The sequence below is a fragment of the Myotis lucifugus genome, unplaced genomic scaffold (assembly GCF_000147115.1).
Source record: "Myotis lucifugus unplaced genomic scaffold, Myoluc2.0 scaffold_404, whole genome shotgun sequence".
In the NCBI taxonomy this organism is placed as follows: Eukaryota; Metazoa; Chordata; class Mammalia; order Chiroptera; family Vespertilionidae; genus Myotis; species Myotis lucifugus.
Window position 1 is genome coordinate 42,846 of NW_005871452.1, and position 17,538 is coordinate 60,383.

The 17,538-nt window shown below is 43.0% G+C and overlaps 1 protein-coding gene across 4 annotated transcripts in view; it reads left to right on the forward strand.

Moving 5' to 3' along the window:
• Window positions 1-9,085: 9,085 nt before the first annotated feature.
• TUBGCP5 (tubulin gamma complex associated protein 5) overlaps window positions 9,086-17,538 on the forward strand; it is a 103,918-nt gene continuing 95,465 nt past the window's right edge. The window contains exons 1-3 of one of the 4 annotated variants that reach the window (XM_023743635.1): window positions 9,086-9,282; window positions 12,303-12,356; window positions 12,471-12,579. In XM_023743635.1, coding sequence (XP_023599403.1) covers window positions 9,137-9,282; window positions 12,303-12,356; window positions 12,471-12,579 — 309 coding nt within the window. In that variant the 5' untranslated portion in view covers window positions 9,086-9,136. Of the gene's footprint in view, window positions 9,283-12,302; window positions 12,357-12,470; window positions 12,580-17,538 lie in introns of those variants that run through there. The other 3 variants (XM_006102193.3, XM_023743636.1, XM_023743638.1) reach the window with 3 other exon arrangements.

Sequence of the window (17,538 nt, forward strand, 5' to 3'; positions counted from 1 at the left end):
GACCCCCCAACTCCCCCTAATCACTGGCTTCTGGGTGGCTTCTGGGGCTTTCTGGGGCCAGCCTGCGGCCAGGGATCAGATCCGATCACGGGCGGCAGGCAGGTGGCTTCTGGGGTCGCACACAGGGGCCTGGATGGCGGCTCTCGCGCTGGCGGCTGCGCTGTCCCACCCTGCCTGCAGTATGCAAATTAGCCACCATCTTTGTTGGTGGTTAATTTGCATATCACGCTGATTAGCCCATGGGAGGCATAGTGAAGGTATGGTCAATTACCATGTTTGTCTATTATTAGATAGGATATATTCTTCCTCTTTCTTTTCTCTCCTATCTTTTTTTTCTTTCTCTCTTAGATATCATTTGTGCTCCCTTTTCTCTCCCCTAATTCTCTTTTCTCAGGTGGTCACTTATATTGGGGTTATCGGTGTCATGAGTACATTCATGCTTTGTTCCCTTTGGGTCATGTCTTGTTAAGGTGAATTTTATCCAGTCTGGCTAAAGTGCTAGAGAGCAAGCCACATAACCAGACACCCGGAAAGGAAACTTCATTTACAAACAGGTCAATTACACCCTAGACCCAGCTACAGAGGCAGGAAGAAGGCGACAGCGAGGGAGCAAAAGAGGAGTGTGTGGTTGTGCGGTGTGTGTGTGTGTGTGTGTGTGTGTGTGTGTGTGTGACTAAGACGCAGTTAGACCCTGCAGGACCTTCAGGGACAGGCTAACCGGGCAGCCTAACTAGGCAGCCGCTGCTACCATTGCAAACAGTACCGGGAGGCCAGCTCCTCTTCAGAGGCCTCGCCTTTTTGAAGGGGAGAGCTGATGTAACTGAGGGCCCAGCCTCACCTCCACCCAGGGTGCCCTCAGGTAACACCTGGAACTCTACAGACACCCCTGCCAGGGACCTGCTACCTCGGCTGTGGTCCCATGGCCACCGAGCCTCCAGCCACCCCGGGTGCAGGTACCTGTGAGTTCTGAAGCACGCTCCCCTCTGACCAGCCCAACGCTTTAGTCCAGGGTACTGCAACCACGTGAGTAGCACGCTCCTGTCCAAGGAGCATCAGCCCCGTGAGCAGCCTGCCCCAGGCCTAAGAGCAGCAGCCTCATGTGGCCTGCCCCTGTCCAAGGCGCAGCAGCTGTGTGAGCGGCCCGCTCCCCCATCCAAGGAGCAGCAACCACGCGAGCAGCCAGACCCGTCCGAGGAGCAGCAGCCACACGAGCAGTCTGCCTACCTCTGAGGAGCGGCAGCCCTGCGCAGCCCGCCCCCATCCGAGGAGCAGCAGCTGCGCATAGCCCTCACCCTGCACCAGTTCAAGGAGCAGCAGCTGTGCAAGCATCTTGCCCTTGTCCAAGCAGCAGCAGCCACATGAACAGCCTGCCCAAGCCGAAAAGCAGCATCTGTGTGAGCAGCCCACCCCAGTCCGAGGAGCAGCAGTTCTGTGAGCAGCCTGTCCCCATTCAAGGAGCAGCAGCAACCCACCCTGGTCCAAGGAGCAGCAGCCACACGAGCAGACCGCCCACGTCCGAGGAACGGCAGCCCTGCTCAGCACACACCGGTCCGAGGAGCAGAGCCACACACAGCCTGCACCTGTCCGACGAGCAGCAGCCGGGTGAATGGCCCATCCCTGTCTGAGGAGGAGCAGCCACGTGTGCAGCTCACTCCGGTCCAAAGAGCAGCAGTCATGCAAGCAGCCACCCCTATCCGAGGAGCAGCAGCCTTGCAAACAACCTGCCCATGTCCAAGGAGCAGTAGCCCCACAAAGAGCCCACCACATCAGAGGAACAACAGTAGTGTGCAGCCAGCCCCCATGCAAGGAATAGCAGCCTCGTGATCAGCATACCCTCTGTCTGAGGACCAGCAGCTGTATGAGAAGCCTCCTCCCACCAGCCAGAGGAGCCACCATGGCTGTGAACAGCACCCACGAGAGGAGCTGCTGCCAACTGAGGAGCGGCTGCTACCACAACCACCCGAGGAGCAACCGCAGCCCGAGGAGGCACTGCCACCCAAGGAGCAGCCCCTGAACAACTCAACATCTAGATCTGTCAGTGAGATCAAACATGGGTAGACAAAGAAACCCCCAAAGGAAAGAAAAGGAGGACTCGCCAGAAAAGCAGCTAAGTGAAACAGAGGCATACAACATGTCAGAAAGAGAATTCAGAATAAGGGTCCTAGAGTGCATTAACCAGATGGAGGAAAAAATCAACAACTTATGCAAGAATCAAGAAAAAATGGATGAAAAAAATCAACAACTTATATAAGAATCAAGAACAAACGAAGAGTGATATAGCTGCAATAAAAAACACCATGGAAAGTTTCAACAGTAGACTAGGAGAAGCGGAGGACCGAATTAGCAAATTAGAAGACAGGGAAGCAAAACACACCCAAACTGAACTGCAATTGGAGAAAAAAATAAAAAGACAGGAGGAGAGCCTAACGGAGCTATGGGACAACATGAAACGAAGCAACATACGAATAATAGGGGTGCCAGAGCAACATGAAGAGGAACAAAGGTTAGAAAACCTATTTGAAGAAATAATGTCAGAAAACTTCCCTGAGGTGGGGAAGAAAAAAGTCACACAGGCACAGAGAGTCCCAAACAAGATGAACCCCAAAAGACCCACACCAAGACACATCATAATTACCATGGCAAATGTTCAGGACAAAGAGAGAATCTTAAAGGCTGCAAGAGAGAACAGAAAGTTACATAAAAGGGATCTCCCATTAGATTATCAAATGATTTCTCAACAGAAACACATCAGGCCAGAAAAGAATGGACGGAAATTTACAAAGTGATTCAAAGCAAAGGACTGAATCCAAGAATGCTCTATCCAGCACGGCTATCATTCAAAATTGAAGGGGAAATAAGAAGCTTCACAGACAAAAAAAGGTTAAGGGAGTTTATCACCACCAAGCCAGCAATGCAAGAAATGCTCAAGGGACTTGTGTAAAAAGAAGAGATAAAAAGCTAAGAAAGAAAACAGGCACAAAAAATAGAAATGGCTACAAACAAGTACCTTTCAATAATAACTTTAAACGTAAATGGACTAAATGCTCCAATCAAAAGACATCCAGTGGCTGAATGGATAAAAAAACATGACCCATATATTTGCTGTCTACAAGAGACCCACCTCAGAATAAGGGACTCACACAGACTGAAAGTGAAGGGATGGAAAAATATCTTTCAGGCAAATGGAAATGAAAAAAAAGCTGGGGTAGCAATACTTATAATGGACAAAATAGACCTCAAAGTGAAGGCCATAACAAGAGATAAGTAAGGCCACTTCACAATACTAAAGGAATCAATACAACAAGAGGATAATACCCTGATAAACATACATGCACCCAATGCAGGAGCACCCAAATACATTAAAAAAAACTCCTGGACAATATCAAGGGAGAGATCGACAACAATACAGTCATAGTAGGGGACTTTAATACACCACTGACATAACTGGATAAATCCTCTAGACAAAAAATCAGCAAAGAAACAGCCATCCTAAATGACTCACTAGATCATATGGACTTAATTGACATCTTCAGAACATTTCACCCCAAAGTCACGGAATATACGTTCTTCTCAAGTGCACATGAAACATTTTCAAAAATAGACCACATATTGGGTCACAAAAAAAGTCTCCCCAAATTCAAGAAGATTGAAATCATACCAAGCATCATCTCAGACCACAATGGCATAATATTAGAAATAAACTACAATAAAAACAACCCAAAATACTCAAACACTTGGAAGCTGAATAGCATGTTATTAAATATTGATTGAGTTCCAATGAGATCAAAGAAGAAATTTAAAACATCCTGGAAACTAATGACAATGAAAACACAACAATCCAAAACCTATGGGACACAATGAAAGCAGTCCTGAGAGGGAAGTTTATAGCTCTACGGGCCTACCTCAAAAAACAAGAAAAAATGGTAGTAAATCATCTAACTCTACATCTCAAAGAATTAGAAAGAGAGCAACAAGAAAACCCCAGAGTGAGCAGAGGAAGGAGATAATAAAGATTAGAGTAGAAATAAATAACATAGAGATCAAAAAACCATACTTAAAATCAATGAAACCAAGAGCTGGTTCTATGAAAGGATAAACAAATTGATGAACCTCTAGCCAGGCTCACCGAGAAGTAAAGATAGAGGACCCAAATAAACTAAATCAAAAATGATAGAGGCGAAATAACAACAGACCCCACAGAAATACAAATGATTGTTAAACAATACTACGGACAACTCTACTCCAACAAACTAGACAACCTGGAGGAAATGGACACATTCCTAGAAAAATACAACCTTTCAAAACTCAATCAGGAAGAAACTAAAAATCTCAATAGGCCAATAACTATGGAAGAAATTGAAGCAGTCATCAAAAAGCTTCCAGCAAACAAAAGCCGAGGGCCAGATGACTTCACAGGGGAGTTTTACCAAACATTCAAGGAAGAACTAAAACCTACCCTCCTCAGACTACTACAAAAAATTCAAGAGGAAGGAACACTTCCAAGCTCATTCTATGAAGCCAGCATCACCCTAACACCAAAACCAGGGAAAGACAACACAATGAAAGAGACTTACAGGCCAATATCCCTCATGAACATAGATGCCAAAATCTTCAACAAAATCTTAGCAAATCGGATCCAGCAGTAAATCAGAAGGATCATACACCATGACCAAGTAGGATTTATCCCAGGGATGCAAGGATGGTACAACATCCGCAAGTCCAATAAACATGATACACCACATAAACAAATTGAAAGAAAAAAACCACATAGTCATATCAATTGATGCAGAAAAAGCATTTGACAAAATTCAACACCCATTTTTGATAAAAACTCTAGTAAGGTGGGAATAGAAGGATCATACCTCAACATAATAAAAGCCATATATGACAGGCCCACAGCCAACATCATACTCAATGGACAAAAACTAACACCATTTCCTCTAAGAACAGGAACAAGACAGGGATGCCCACTCTCACCACTCCTGTTCAACATGGTACTGGAAGTATTAGCCATTGCAATTAGACAAGAAGAAGAAATAAAAGGCATCCAAATTGGAAAAGAAGTAGTAAAACTGTCCTTATTCACAGATGACATGATATTGTACATAAAAAACCCCCAAAGACTCCATCCAAAAACTATTAGACTTAATAAATGAATAGGCAATGTAGCAGGATACAAAATTAACTCCAAGAAATCTATGGCATTTCTATACACCAATAGTGAACTTACAGAAAGAGAGACTAAAAAAGCAATTCCATTTACCATCACACCAAAAAAATTAAGATACCTAGGAATTAACTTAAAGAGGTAAAAGACCTCTACTCAGAAAACTACAGGATGTTGAAAAAAGAGATAGAGGAAGACATAAACAGATGGAAGAACATACCATGTTCATGGATTGGTAAAATCAACATCATTAAAATGTCAATACTACCCAAAGCAATCTATAAATTCAACGCACTTCCCATTAAAATACCAACGGCATATTTCACAGACCTAGAACGAACTCTCCAAAAATTCATCTGGAATAAAAAAGACCCCGAATAGCTGCAGCAAATCTGAGAAAGAACAAAGTAGGTGGGATCTCAATACCAGATATCAAGCTGTATTACAAAGCCACTGTTCTCAAAACTGCCTGGTACTGGCACAAGAACAGACATATAGATCAATGGAATAGAATAGAGAGCCCAGAAATCAGCCCGAACCAATATGCTCAATTAATATTTGACAAAGGAGGCAAGAACATACAATGGAGTAAAGACAGTCTCTTCAATAAATGGTGTTGGGAAAATTGGACAGATAGATGCAAAAAAATGAAACTAAACCACCAACTTACACCATATACAAAAATAAACTCAAAATGGATAAAGACGGGACACCATAAAAATACTAGAGGGCAACAAAATCTCAGACATATGCCGAAGCAATTTCTTCACCGATACATCTCCTAGGACATTGGAAACTAAAGAAAATAAACAAATCGGGCTACATCAAAATAAAAAGCGTCTGCACAGCAAAAGAAACCATCAACAAAACAACAAGAAAGCCCACTGCATGAGAGAACATATTTGCCAATGTTATCATCGATAAGGGTTTAATCTCCAACATTTATAGGGAACTCATACAACTTAACAAAAGGAAGATAAACAATCCAATCAAAAAATGGGCAAAGGACCTAAATAGACACTTTTCAAAAGAGGACATTCAGAAAGTCAAGAGACATGAAAACATGCTCAACGTCACTAATCATCCGAGAGATGCAAATCAAAACAACAATGAGGTACCATCTCACACCTGTCAGACTGGCTATCATCAACAAATCAACAAACGACAAGTGCTGGAGAGGATGTGGAGAAAAAGGAACACTTGTGCACTGCTGGTGGGAATGCAGACTGGTGCAGCCACTATGGAAGACAGTATGGAGTTTCCTCAAAAAGTTAAAAATGGAACTCCCATTTGACCCAATGATCCCACTTCTAGGAATATATCCCAAGAAACCAGAAACACCAATCAGAAAGGATATATGCACGCCTATGTTCATAGCAGCACAATTCACCATAGCTAAGATCTGGAAACAGCCTAAGTGCCCATCAGCACATGAATGGATTAGAAAACTTTGGTACATCTACACAATGGAATACTACACTGCTGTAAAAAAGAAGGAATTCTTACCATTTGCAACAGCATGGATGGAACTGGAGAGCATTATGCCAAGTGAAATAAGCCAGTCAATGAAAGAAAAATGTGATCTCACTCATTTATGGATAATTAAGACCATTATAAACTGATGAACAAAAATAGATACAGAGGCAGAGCAATATCGAACAGACTGTCAAACTACAGTGGGAAGGCCGGGGAGGGTTGGGAGGCGGGAGGCGGGGAGGGGGGGTGGTAAGAGATCAATGGAAGGACTTGTATGCATGCATATAAGCATAACCAATGGACACAAGACACTAGGGTTATGGGAGTCTAGGGGAAGGTCAAGGGGAGAGAAAAAAAGGAGACATATATAATACTCTTTGTAATACTTTAAGCAATAAAACAATTTAAAAAAATAAAAAATAAAATAATAAAAGATTTATTATGGGTGAAGATAATAAACATGGAAAATGTGATGACACCTATCAAAAAATTATCAATTTCGCCGAAACCGGTTTGGCTCAGTGGATGGAGCGTCAGCCTGCGGACTGAAGGGTCCCAGGTTCAATTCCGGTCAAGGGCATGTACCTGGGTTGCGGGCACATCCCCAGTGGGAGATGTGCAGGAGGCGGCTGATCGATGTTTCTCTCTCATCGATGTTTCTGGCTCTCTGTCTCTCTCCCTTCCTCTCTGTAAAAAATCAATAAAATATATTTAAAAAAAAATTATCAATTTCATAAGATCTCGAAGTTTAAATCAGTGACAGTTCTCTGCTTTCTTAAGTGAATTAGTGAATATTTGGCTTGTCCTACTATGCTGAGGTAGGGTGGCTATCCTGCTCCAAGGTTCTTACACAATTCTGGGACTTGAAAGAAGAAATATGTCAGTCCTTAATAACTAAAAATCAAGACACAAGCCTGTTTTTTGACACGATATGGTCGCGAGATTTATCCTTCATGGATGATATAAAACACACAAATTAAACTTAAAACTGCAAGGAAAAGATCAGATTATTACAAATATGTGTGACCAAGTCAAAGCACTCAGATGTAAGCTAGTTCTTTGGGGAAAGCAGTTGAAAAAGGAAGATTTAACACATTTTCTGACCTGCAACCTGAACAAATTAAGTTTAGGTGAAACCACATCATATCAAAAATACGCAGAAAAAAATTTTGTCTTAGAACTGAATTTGAAACAAGGTTTGCAAATTTTAAATGTTTGGAAGACAAGTTTTCTTCGATTTTTTCAATATAGAATCAGTACCTAATCAAATGCAAATGGAGGTAATTGAAATCCAGTGAGATTCAGATTTGAAGGCAAAATTCAGTGAAGTTGGTATGCCTGAATTTTACAAATATTTACCTGCCAGGTGTGAAAATACTCGAAAATTCGCATATGAAATTATTTCCATGTTTGGAATTACTTATCGGTGTGAGCAGTTATTACAATTATGAAAAGAAATACGTCTCCTGTCAGATCCAGAATTACTGACGCTCACCTGGGGTCAGTTTTGAAAGTAATCACTGCGAACAAGATTTCCCCGAAGTAGGAAAGATAGTAGCAGAGAAGAGATGCCAAGTGTCGGGAAGAAAACAATTTTATCATTGCTCTTGTTCTTTTCGTTTGTACAGCATACTTTTCGAATTAAACCTATGTTTCTATGAAAAATGAAGCTTTTGTTTTTTTGCAGCCCACATAAACTTAAACCTTATTTGGCCAGTTAGCCTTTGAGTTTGACATGTTTGGTTTAATTGTCTCGGGATTTTTATCTTGTCACATAACTACAGGAATGCAGTGTAATAAACCACACGAAAACCTAGTTCCATAAAAGAAAAAATAAAGGTCTATGTAATAGGTTTCAGAACGGTTATGCGCAATAATTAACAAAATTTAAAGGTACAGTTTTAATTACGAAGAGCAAAGACTACAGCTTTGGCTCAGGGTGAATAAGACCTTCTCCGGCCACCAGGAGGCGCAGCGCTCGGCGCCGCGATCCCGCGGAGGGGACGTCCCCTCCAGGGGAAGACGCTGGGAGAGGGCACCTCGCAAACTGGCCTTTTATGATGTAGGATTATTATATAGGATCCCATGCTGTACTTTACATCCCGGTGACTATCCCATAGCTGCACTCCAAGGCGCCTGAAGAGGCAGGTGGAGGACACTGAATGACAACTAACCAGCGGCTCTCAAAGCAGCAGCAGTGAAACCAACCACGGTCACCCAGGGACTGGCTTAATCTGATGGACAAAATCGACGACCTCTCCGAGGACGCTCCTAACTGGACGCGGGGAGACCGGAACACGCACCCTGCAGCCGCCAGCCAGGACCCGCCCGCCTATCGCGAGAGCAACCTCAGCCTTTCCCACACCACACAGCGTGGGGCGCGAACTCTCGCGAGAGCATCCTCTAACGCGGAATGCGGTGGCGGAGAGAACTCTCGCGAGAACGAGTGCCACCCCCCCCCCGAGGGTACTTGGCGCCGGGGAGCCGAAAAACATGGCGCGGCCAGAGCCGTCCTGGCGCCGGCTCAACCCGCAGCTGGAGCGCGACGTGCGGGAGCTCGTGCGCCACGTGGCGGGCCTCCGGGACGACGTGGACCCCAACTTCCAGCTCTGCCTGCACTTCGCCTGGTCCAACTTCAGGTGTGGGGCGCGGGCCGGGGAGGGAGGGCGGGCGGTTTTGTCCGTGTCTCATCCCAGCATCCGGAACGGTTCCCGCGCACAGGAGCGGCGCCGCCTCACGGGCTTCCGATACCGGTTCAGATGCGCCCAGTTTACACACCTCATCAGCGCTCCTATTTTCCTTTATGGAAGATGTACATTAGACAGTACTGTTGGGATTATTAGCTGTAATGGAATTTTATTACTAAAAGAATGTTAGTCGGTATTAATATTATACCAGTTTAATTTCAATAGAAATCTTGAATACCGAACAGTTTTTCAAAATCAGGAATCTTGAGTTTCAACCTTAATGATCATACATGAAGTTCCTACTTAGTTTACAATGAGAATAGACAACGAGGTAAAAGCCCGCCAAGTTTCTAAAATAATAAACTCAGTTCTTAAATGTCACTTAACAGAATGTTTTTCCTACAGATTGAATGAATTATTTTTTGCTTTTCTTTTTTTTATTGTTATTGAGCTTATTGGGGTGACATTAGTTAATAAAATAATGTAGGTTTCAGGTGTACAATTCTGTAATACACCACCTCAAGTAAGTCTCCTTCCGTCACCATTTATTCCCTCTTCTTCCTCCCCCCACTTATTTTTATTTTTCAATTACAGGTGACATTCAATATTGTTAGTTTCAAGTGTACAGCTTACTAGAAGTGGTTAGGTATTTGTAAAATTTCCAAAGTGATCTCCCCGTCAGTTTAGTGCCCACCTGGCACCATGCATAGTTATTACAATGTTATTGACTAGACTAGAGGCCGACTCCCGGGTCCGCAGACCTGCGCCCTCTCCCAGTCCGGGGCCTCAGGGGGTGCGGGAGACAGAGAGGCTCCCGCCACCCCCACTAAGCCTGGAGCCATGAGCCCGGCTCCTGCATTGAGCATCTGCCCCCTGGTGGACAGTGCATGTAATAGCAACCGGTCATTCGGTTGATTTGCGTATTAACCTTTTATTATATAGGATTCCTATGCTGTACTTTACATCCCTGTGACTATTTCATAGCTGCCAATTTGTGCTTAATCCCTTTCACCTTTTCCACCCAATCCCCCTCTGGCAAACATCAGTTTGTTCTCTGAGTTTGTTTCTATTTTATTTGTTCATTTTGCTCTTTAGATTCCGAATATAAGTGAAATCATATGGTATTTGTCTTTCTCAGCCTGACTTTTTCACTTTGCATAATACATTCTAGGTCCATCGCTATTGTTATAAGTGGTAAGATTTTATTATTTTATTTTATTGATTTCTTTTTAAGAGAGAGAGAGAAACATTAATTTATTGACCCACTTGTTTATGCATTTACTGGTTGCTTCTTATATGTGATCAGAGATTGAACTCACAACCTTACTCTAACTACCTAGCTACCTGGACAGGGCAAGATTTCATTCTTTTTTACTGCTGAGTAATATTCCATTGTATATATATACTACATCTTTCTCTAATCATCTATCCATGGGCACTTGGGTTGCTTCTATATCTTTGCTACTGTAAATAACACTGCAAGAACAGAAACTAAAATGTGTATTTAAATAATTTTTCTATTAATCTTTCTAAATGGCACTAAGTAGATGGACGACGTCATTTTAGAGTTGGGAAAGAACTAAAAGTTACTACCTCCTTTTATACAGTAAGCAACTAAATTATAATAGGTGAATTAGTGTTCCAGTCAGCCATTTAGGGGATAGAATTCATTTTATTTAGTCATGCAATTTACTTCAAAGTTCAGATTGTTGGCTTTGATACTAAAAAAATGGAAAACAAGAGCCAATGAGCTATACTGTCTATATATATAAAAGGCTAAGCGACCGGCCAACTAGCTGGCAGGTATGATGCACACTGACCACCAGGGAGCAGATGCTCAACACAGGAGCTGCCGAGCGACAGCAACTTTGCAGAGTGCTATCTTACACTCCAGGACCCCTCGGGGGATGTCTGACTGCCAGTTTTGGCCCGATCCCCACAGGCCAGGCCAAGGGACCCTGCTCTCTCTGCAGACGCCCTTTGAGCCATGGCCCCGGGTGTGGCCAGCTGGGAAGGGACCACGGAGGTTGGCTCCAGGGCGTGTTCAACCCTTCTCACCCCTCCGGTCACCTTCTAATTTATTTCCTTTCACTGTGCATGAATCTGTGCACTGGGCCTCTAGTAATTTTATGATGCTTTAATCCATCAGAAAAATGAACAATTTGCATTTGCTTTTTAAAAATTGTGGCCATGTTGTAGGCCCTAGAACTTCAGAGAGAGGTGAAATGTAGTGCCTGTCCTAAGGAAGAAAGAAATGAAAGTTAATTATATATGATGAGGATAGGGGTTCTTAACATGAGGGCCTGAGGATAGAATTCAGGTTCTAAATTTGGACAAGAAAAAGTTCACACTAACCTTTAACTAAAAAGTAGCATTTCTTTCAATTATGAATGAAAGCAACAAACAATATTAGCTTACCTATGAGTGTGTCCCTATTAGAAATCACATTTCACATCCTATTATAGTTGCAGATATTTCTAATATTATTTATGTCTCACTTTAATGGTAGTTATGGACCCACTGCTAGATCTTACTTAATGCTTTAAAAAGGAATGTTTCTTACTTATCACAAACTTTTAAAAATACTTCACAACTGTATTTCAGTATACTTGGTTTCCTTTGTATTTCATTTTATGATTTAAGAGAGAGGATCCCGACTCTTCCCTGGGCTTCATTATGGCATTAAAAAATTCGGAACAGTATAGGATGTGCTATGCTGGGTTTAAATATGGGAAGACAGAGGATCCAGAGGACAGGGTGGGGGTGACTTGGGATGGCCTGCATTCTGAAAGGCTACTTGAGCACTCTCTGAGATGTGTGGCTGTTTGCCTGGATGGCGGAGGTGAAAAAGCGAGAGAGGTGCACTGCTGAGTACAGCTGAGTATAGGGTGTTCGGAGACATGGAGGGCAGTGATACCGGTCTGCTTAGCTAGATGACAAGATTGATGTAAGAATTGCATTTTGTCTTCTAGATTTCATCGTTTCTTGGATGTCAACAGTCACAAAGTAGAAAAGACAATAGAAGGGTAAGTCAGTTTTATATGTATGTATATATGTACATATTCAAAATATATGTATTTTTATAGATTTTATTAATTTAACTTTCTAACTATCAGTACATTTTTTAAAATATGTTTTAGAATTTATGAAAAATTCATCATTCATTCTGATCTTGGTAAAGCTGCCAGTTGGAAGAGATTAACTGAGGAATTTCTAAATGCATCACTTCCGAACATAAAGGAAATAAAGGTGGGCATTATATTGTGAGATCTCCGTTGTGTATTTTACCATTTCCAATCTGATTACTGTCAGCTAGTGTCTGTTAAATAGACCTTCATTCTCTTAGTCTTGTTCACTGGCTAGAGCAGAACACGCTAGGAACTGACACAAGCATTGCCATGAAGCCCAGTGTGCTTCAGGCTCAAGGTGAAAGAACAAGCATGCACTTGTTTATCATCTCAGCCCCAACCTGCTGTGAAAATTGAGATAAGAGCCCTGGCCAGTTTGGCTCAGTGGATAGAGCATCAGCCTGAGGACTAATGGGTCCCAGGTTCGATTCCAGCCAGGGGCACATGCCTGGGTTGCAGGCTTGATCCCCCCTCCTCCTCTCATAGGGGATGTGCAGGAGGCAGCCAGTCAATGATTCTCTGTCATCATTGATGTTTCTATCTCTCCATCTCCCTTCCTCTCTGAAATCAATAAAAAATATATTTTTTAGAAAATGAAAAGAAAATTGAGATAAGAGATTGACACAAATAATAGCACTGTCTAGCTATCTCAGGTCTTTTAAATGGCTTCTCTGCACTTGGCAATAGGAACTCCCTGTAGAATGCTCATTAGATGCCAGATGCTGTTGTGAGCACTTTCCCTCATGGGTCCCCAAGATCACCTTCAGGCTTGATGATGCCCTAGAGATATTCACAAAACTTTAAAAAGCTGCTCTCCTCATGGTTACGGTGAGGATACAGTCAATGATGAGCAAAGGGAAAGATGCCTAAGGTGAGGCCCAGGAGAAACCAGCCACAAACTTTAACATATTCCTTTCCAGTTGAGTTGCATGGGAATGCCCTTAATTCACCCAGTGACAGTGTGTGACCACACATGCAAAGTGTTGCAAAACAGGGAAGCTCACCTGAGCCTTGGTGTCCAGGGTTTATATTGGGGTGTCTTATTGCACGGATGTGCAGTGCCCATGAGGCTGACCTTAGCAACTCAATCTCCAGCCCCACAGCGGTCAAACCGAGACCTCTGGCATAGGAAAACAGGCATGCGCCATAACTCACATTGCTGGCGTACATGGTCTGGTGCATGGCCCAGAGCCTCTAGCATACAAATCCCTCTTCTCCGCAGGATAGTCCAAGGGCTCAGGTTCTCTATCAGGAGCCAGTCGAAAGCCAGTCCTGCAGACCTTTGAGGTGTTCACAGTTTGGGCAGTCTATGCCTCCTGAGTTAACTTGTTTAATCTTCATGGAAACCTCTGTTATTATTGTTTTTAATATATTTTTATTGACTTCAAAGAGGAAGGGAAAGATATAGAAACATCAATGATGAGAGAGATCATGGATCGGCTGCCTCCTGCATGCCCCCTACTGGGGATTGAGCCCGCAACCCAGACATGTGCCCTTGACTGGAATCAAACCTGGGACCCTACAGTCCCCAGGCTGACGCTCTATGTACTGAGCCAAACCAGCTAGGGCAGTCCCCCCTTTGTCTGCACTGTGAAATTGGTGTCCTAAGGAAGAGAGCTTTAGACAGTTTAAGGAAGGGCTATAAAGGTATTTCTGGAAAAGAGAGAGCTGCAGTCTCTGAGTCCATGCCGTGAGGGTGAGCAACACACCCCATGTTTTGTTCCTGCAAAAGAAGAAGGCAAATCTTTTTTATATCTCTTGATTCATTGTGGATAGCTTTATGGGTAGTCTGTAAAATTTAATAAACAGACCCTATGACACCATCATAGTAATAATAAAAATAATGGCAAATGTTTTTACAGCACTTAGTACATGCCAGGCACTGTGACTCCCATAACCACCACAATCAGTAGATACTGTTACAGGACTCATTTTGGGAAGGCAAATGCTTTATATAACCTCAGTTTCATCTATACCAATGAAAATACTATGTTTTACAAATAATTAAATGAAACAGTGAATGTCACTTGTGATTTTTCACCTTGACCTTTTCATGGCCATCCCCGGTCATCCTTCTGTGTACCCCCAGCAGTAGGGCTCCCTGAACACTGGGACCACATTCCTAGCCCTGCGGTGGCACATCCTGGGTGCTGCGCGTCAGTGCCCTTCCCTCCTCTCCTGGTGAACCACCCCATGCTTTAGTATAAATTTTAGGCACCTAGAACAAAGTAGACAATAAATATTTGCTGAAGAAATAAATCTGTGTGATCCTTTCTGCCTCACTGTCCCTCTCTGCCCCAGTTACACAGGCAGAATTGATTCCCCTTCTCCCTTACTCTGGCACCTTTGACACGTCTGTGGTAGTATAGCAATAACTTACAGTACCTGCCATAAATCCACCCACTGTGAATATGCAGGTTACCAATTCTCAATAAATATGTCCTTTCACAGCAGCAGTCCAGTTTTAGAACGTTTTCTATTACCCAAAAGTTTCCCTCACGCCCATGTGAAGTCAGTGCGTGCTTCCATGGAAACACCAGACAACTACTGATGTGCTTGCTGTGTTTTATGAATTTGCCTTTCTGGACATTTCATAAAAGAGATCATATAATATGCAGTTTTTGTGTCTGCTTTGTCCATGATGTTTTTGAGGTTCATCCATATTCTATTCCTTTTAAAAGCTGAATAGTGTGGCATTTTATGAATATGCCACATTTTTCTTATTCACCTGTGGATGATATTTGGATAGTTGCCAGGTTTTGGTTAGTGTGACAAATGAACTTGCTCATCCAAGCAAACTTGTGTGGACATAAGTTTTCACTCTTCTTGGATAGGTTTCTAGAAGTAGAATTACTGACTTATATGGTCAGCTTATGTTTAACCTTTAAAACATAGCCAACTTATTTCCCAAAGTGGCTGTATCATTTTATATTCCCACTAGCAATGTATAAGGATTCTAATTTCTCCACATTTTTGCCAACACTTCTTATTGTTACGTCTTTGTTATTATAGACATCCTAGAGAGTATCTCATTGTGGTTTTGATTTATATTTCCCTAATGACTGATGATGTTGGGTGTTTCTTTCATGTGTTTTTTAGCCACTGATATGTCTTTTATGATGTCCATTCAAGTCTTTCATCTAGGGATTTCTTTTTTTTGTATTTTTAAGTACAGACTATGTTTTTAATTCATATACTTAAATACCAATCTGGGCAACAGCAAAATGAGAAGCCTACATACTCAAAAAATATTTTTTTAGACAACCTAGACATTTTTAATACACGAATGAAAAGCTAGTCATCATATCCTTACCTGCTAGACCTTGAATTTAAAAACTCTTCATTGTTTCCTGTTTTCTCTGTTCATGACTTTCCTTTATCGTAATGTTATTTCTTCTTTTGGCCAGTCTACAGCTAAATTAAAATTTACAGTCAGATTTACTGAGCCTGTCAGTCTAAGAAAATTTAGCTGTCCCCCACCCACACTATATACACATCACAGAGATTTATCATTGTGATTCAAAATAACTGAATATTCTAAAGTTTCTTTATTCTAAAAATATAAATTATATAGCTCTTTTAGGCTTAGGTATTTTCAGTACAAAATGGTAACATCACCCATCCTGTCCACCATAGGACTGCTCTGAAGAGGAAATAAAACGAGAGAGCAACCTGAAGGGGGCACCCACGTTCTCTGCACCCGTGTGGACACCAACACACATGCGCACACACACCTCTCATGATATTTCCAAGATTTGGGGGAAGTTGTGAGGGGCGTTCTAGAAAGTTCAATGACTCTACATTAAAATGAGCTCACAAAAGAAAAAAGAAAAGAAAAGAAAAGAAACATGCGGATCATTAAGATCTTAAGTTGAAATCACAAAGTATATACATGATCGAAAATGTGAAGACTGACCAACCTATACATTCCTGTGTTTAATCAAAGAAGTTCTGCATTAAAAAACCAAACACACAGAAAACCTTCCAGATCAGTGATATTTCCACTTCTGAGAATGATTCAGTCCAATTTAAGAATTTCATTATTTCTAGCAGTACGCTGTACAATCCAGCTTAGGACTTCACTCAGTACGGATGAGAATACACCTGCATTCTAGGCTTTTCCTACAGGCCACATGGAAGGTGATATTTCTGGTTAAGTTGCCAAAGGATTCTTCTTGCAGTGTCTCAAATTTATATTTTTATCTATAAGAAACATGTCGTATTAGTTAGCACCTTAGGCTCAAGTGAAGTTTTTTGGCACAGAATTCTAGAGTCTTCCTATATAATCTGACTAGAGGCCTGATGCACGAAATTTGTGCAAGGGGTCGGCCCTCGCAACCCGGCCTGTCCAGATGGTTGTCCGGATGGTCGTCCGGATGGTCGTTCTGCTATTCGGTCTAATTAGCATATTAGCTTTTTCTTATATAGGACTAGAGGCCCGGTGCACAAAAATTTGTGCACTCGGTGGGGGGGTGTCCCTTAGCCTGGCCTGTGCCCTCTCGCAGTCTGGGACCCCTTGGGGGATGACCCCCTGCTGGTTTAGGCCCGCTCCCTGGGGAATTGGGCCTAAGCTGGCAGTCAGACATCACTCTGGCAGCCTGGGAGCCCTCGGGAGATGTCCACTTGCCAGCGGGAAGCAGGCCTAAGCTGCAGTCGGACATCCTTAGCGCTGCTGAGGAGGCGGGAGATGCTCCTACCACCATCGCTGTACTGGCAGTCGTCAGCCTGGCTTGTGGCGGAGCAGAGCTCCCCCTGTAGGAGCACACTGACCACTAGGGAGCAGCTCATGCATTGAGCATCTGCCCCCTGGTGGTCAGTGTGTGTCATAGTGACCAGTCATTCCCAGTCTTTCTGCTGTTAGGGTCAATTTGCATATTACCCTTTTATTATATAGGATAGAGGCCTGGTGCATGGGTGGGGGCTGGCTGGTTTGCCCTGAAGGGTGTCCCGGATCAGGGTGGGGGGTCCTGCTGGGGTCCTCGCCGGCCTGGGTGAGGGGCTGATGGGTGTTTGCAGGCTGGTCACACCCCTTCAGGGTGGGGGGTCCCCACTGGGGTGCCTGGCCAGCCTGGGTGAGGGG